Source organism: Sabethes cyaneus, chromosome 2 (assembly GCF_943734655.1).
Source record: "Sabethes cyaneus chromosome 2, idSabCyanKW18_F2, whole genome shotgun sequence".
In the NCBI taxonomy this organism is placed as follows: Eukaryota; Metazoa; Arthropoda; class Insecta; order Diptera; family Culicidae; genus Sabethes; species Sabethes cyaneus.
The window spans coordinates 9,826,287-9,828,354 of record NC_071354.1 but is presented as its reverse complement, the minus strand read 5'-3'; the positions used below and the strand labels follow the sequence as shown (position 1 = coordinate 9,828,354).

The 2,068-nt window shown below is 44.6% G+C and overlaps 1 protein-coding gene across 1 annotated transcript; it reads right to left on the bottom strand.

The window, feature by feature from the left end:
• Window positions 1-319: 319 nt before the first annotated feature.
• Window positions 320-1,714, bottom strand: LOC128733736 (uncharacterized protein K02A2.6-like). The gene is made up of 4 exons (XM_053827504.1): window positions 1,549-1,714; window positions 684-946; window positions 554-641; window positions 320-495 (listed from the first exon to the last, which is right to left on the bottom strand). The coding sequence occupies exons 1-4, from the start codon at window positions 1,712-1,714 to the stop codon at window positions 320-322; spliced, it is 693 nt and encodes a 230-aa protein (XP_053683479.1).
• Between the last annotated feature and the right edge of the window lie 354 nt (window positions 1,715-2,068).

Genomic DNA, 2,068 nt, shown 5'->3' with positions numbered 1-2,068 from the left:
CTTCGAATTGTACTGGGTGAGAAGCAGGTCCGATGAGAGAATTCGTTTGAAATTGTCGAATGCTTGCTGACAATCTTGATTCCACACGAATTTTGCTGCTTCTGATTTGAGCAGATTGTCGAGAGGATAGCGCGCCATCCGCGCATGTTCGGCACAAACTTTCCATAATACATAGTTGATTGCATCGAGGAACGAGTGGACTCCAGAGACGTCAGTGGGAGAGGCAGTAGCTTGGTAATCGCTTCGATTTTCGGTATTTATGGTCGATGACGTGGCACAGATACTGAATCTGACGTTTTCGGAATGAACATTTTTCCGCTCAGATCGTAAATCCAAAATCTTCAATGCGCTGTAGGACCGCTTTCAGATTACGATCGTGCTCCTCTTCGTTTGCACCATCGACTACGATGTCGTTCATATAGCCGGATGTTCCCTTGAGACCGGTGAGTATCGTGTCGATGAGCTGCTGGAATGCTCCTGGAGCGATCTTTACACCTGGTGGGAGGTGGTTGTAGTGGTACAGTCCACGGTCCAGGGTTTACCGTTAACAGACCGCGGCTTGCTTCATCAATTTCCACCTGCAGGAAAGCATCGGAGAGATCAATCTGGCTGAATAGCTCGCAGTTAGCCAGCTTGGCTAACTATTGATGGTATTGATGAGGCTACAAGGCGGCTTTCAGTACCGTCAAATAGTCTCCGCAGATCAAAATCGAACCGTTTGCCTTGCGTACTACCACTATCGGAGCGGCCCACTCCGAATAATCCACCGGCGAAATGATATTCAACTGCTCGAGACCGTCGAGCTCTTGATTCACAGCGTCTAGCATTGCATACGCAACAGGACGTTTCGGGCAGAAAACTGGTTTGCGCTGTTCTTTCAGTTCCAGGTTTATTTTAGTCTTTTGGCACAGGCCAATCTTTTCACTGAACAGCTCGGAAATGTTTTCTTCAGGGAATTAATAGATACTGGGGAACAGGGATACCAGACTTGCAGATTTGTCTGCAAATTCCAAATTTTTGGAACGGTCTTGCAGATCATTATAAATTTGCAGATATTTGCAGTTTTTATGACTTTTATTGTTTTGGTGCAGATTTTTGTTGGAAGCTCTTTAAACTTTCACAGACTTCCTAAAAAAGTGTGCAGATTTTCGCAGATTATTTCCAAACCAGAAAATTCGAGTAGCCGGAAAACTGCTCGATTTTTTCGGTTTTCGAGCAGTTCCAGACATGTTTTTAAAAAATATGGCATCTCTGCTGGGGAACTGGATACTTGACGACAAAATGTACCCATCGGCACTGACCATAGTCCGAAACTGTCCACTAAATCAGATCCGAGAAGTTACAATTGTTTATCTGTCACACGTATCACTGCATTGCGGGTTTTATTTCCAATAGTAATGTCACAACAAAATTCACCCACAAGAGGCAAAACACTTCCCGAAGCTTTCACTGTTGCTGTAACTAACGCTGGACTTCCAATCGTCCGTCAAATCTTTTTATCGATCCCTGTTATGTCGGAGGCTGTATAAAGCTGTAACTGCGTCTCACCTCCGGGGAACGATACTGGAACGAACCTGTGTGTTTCGACGCCACAAACATTCACTGTTATAATTTTGCTGGATACTGTGTACTTTTTCGATTCTTTGATGATCTCCGCGACTTCGCACTTGCACAGAATCCTTCCCGATGCCCGATTTTGCCATAATCGGAGCATTTATGACTCTTAAACGTCCAATAATGAGTGTAACAAAACGAGCCACAATACCAACACGGCGATTTGGGTTTGTTTTTGCTATACAAGTGATACGGTTTGGGTTGCGAGATTTTCTCGTTTCTTGGAATGACGTTTCACTGCATTGACTTCTTTGGAATCGGAAGCAGTCTCGATCATTGCGTTATCGTGTCGAAGGTTGTCTAATCGCTGGTTTTCCTCCGACGACTGTTCTAGAGTGACGTCATGTTTTTCCTCGATTTTGGAGAGGAGTCGCGTTCGTAGTTCAGCGTCATTTTCAGATTTGAGTCCGCAGACGTAAATTAGGCACTTAAACTCTTCTTCGGTGAGTTTTCC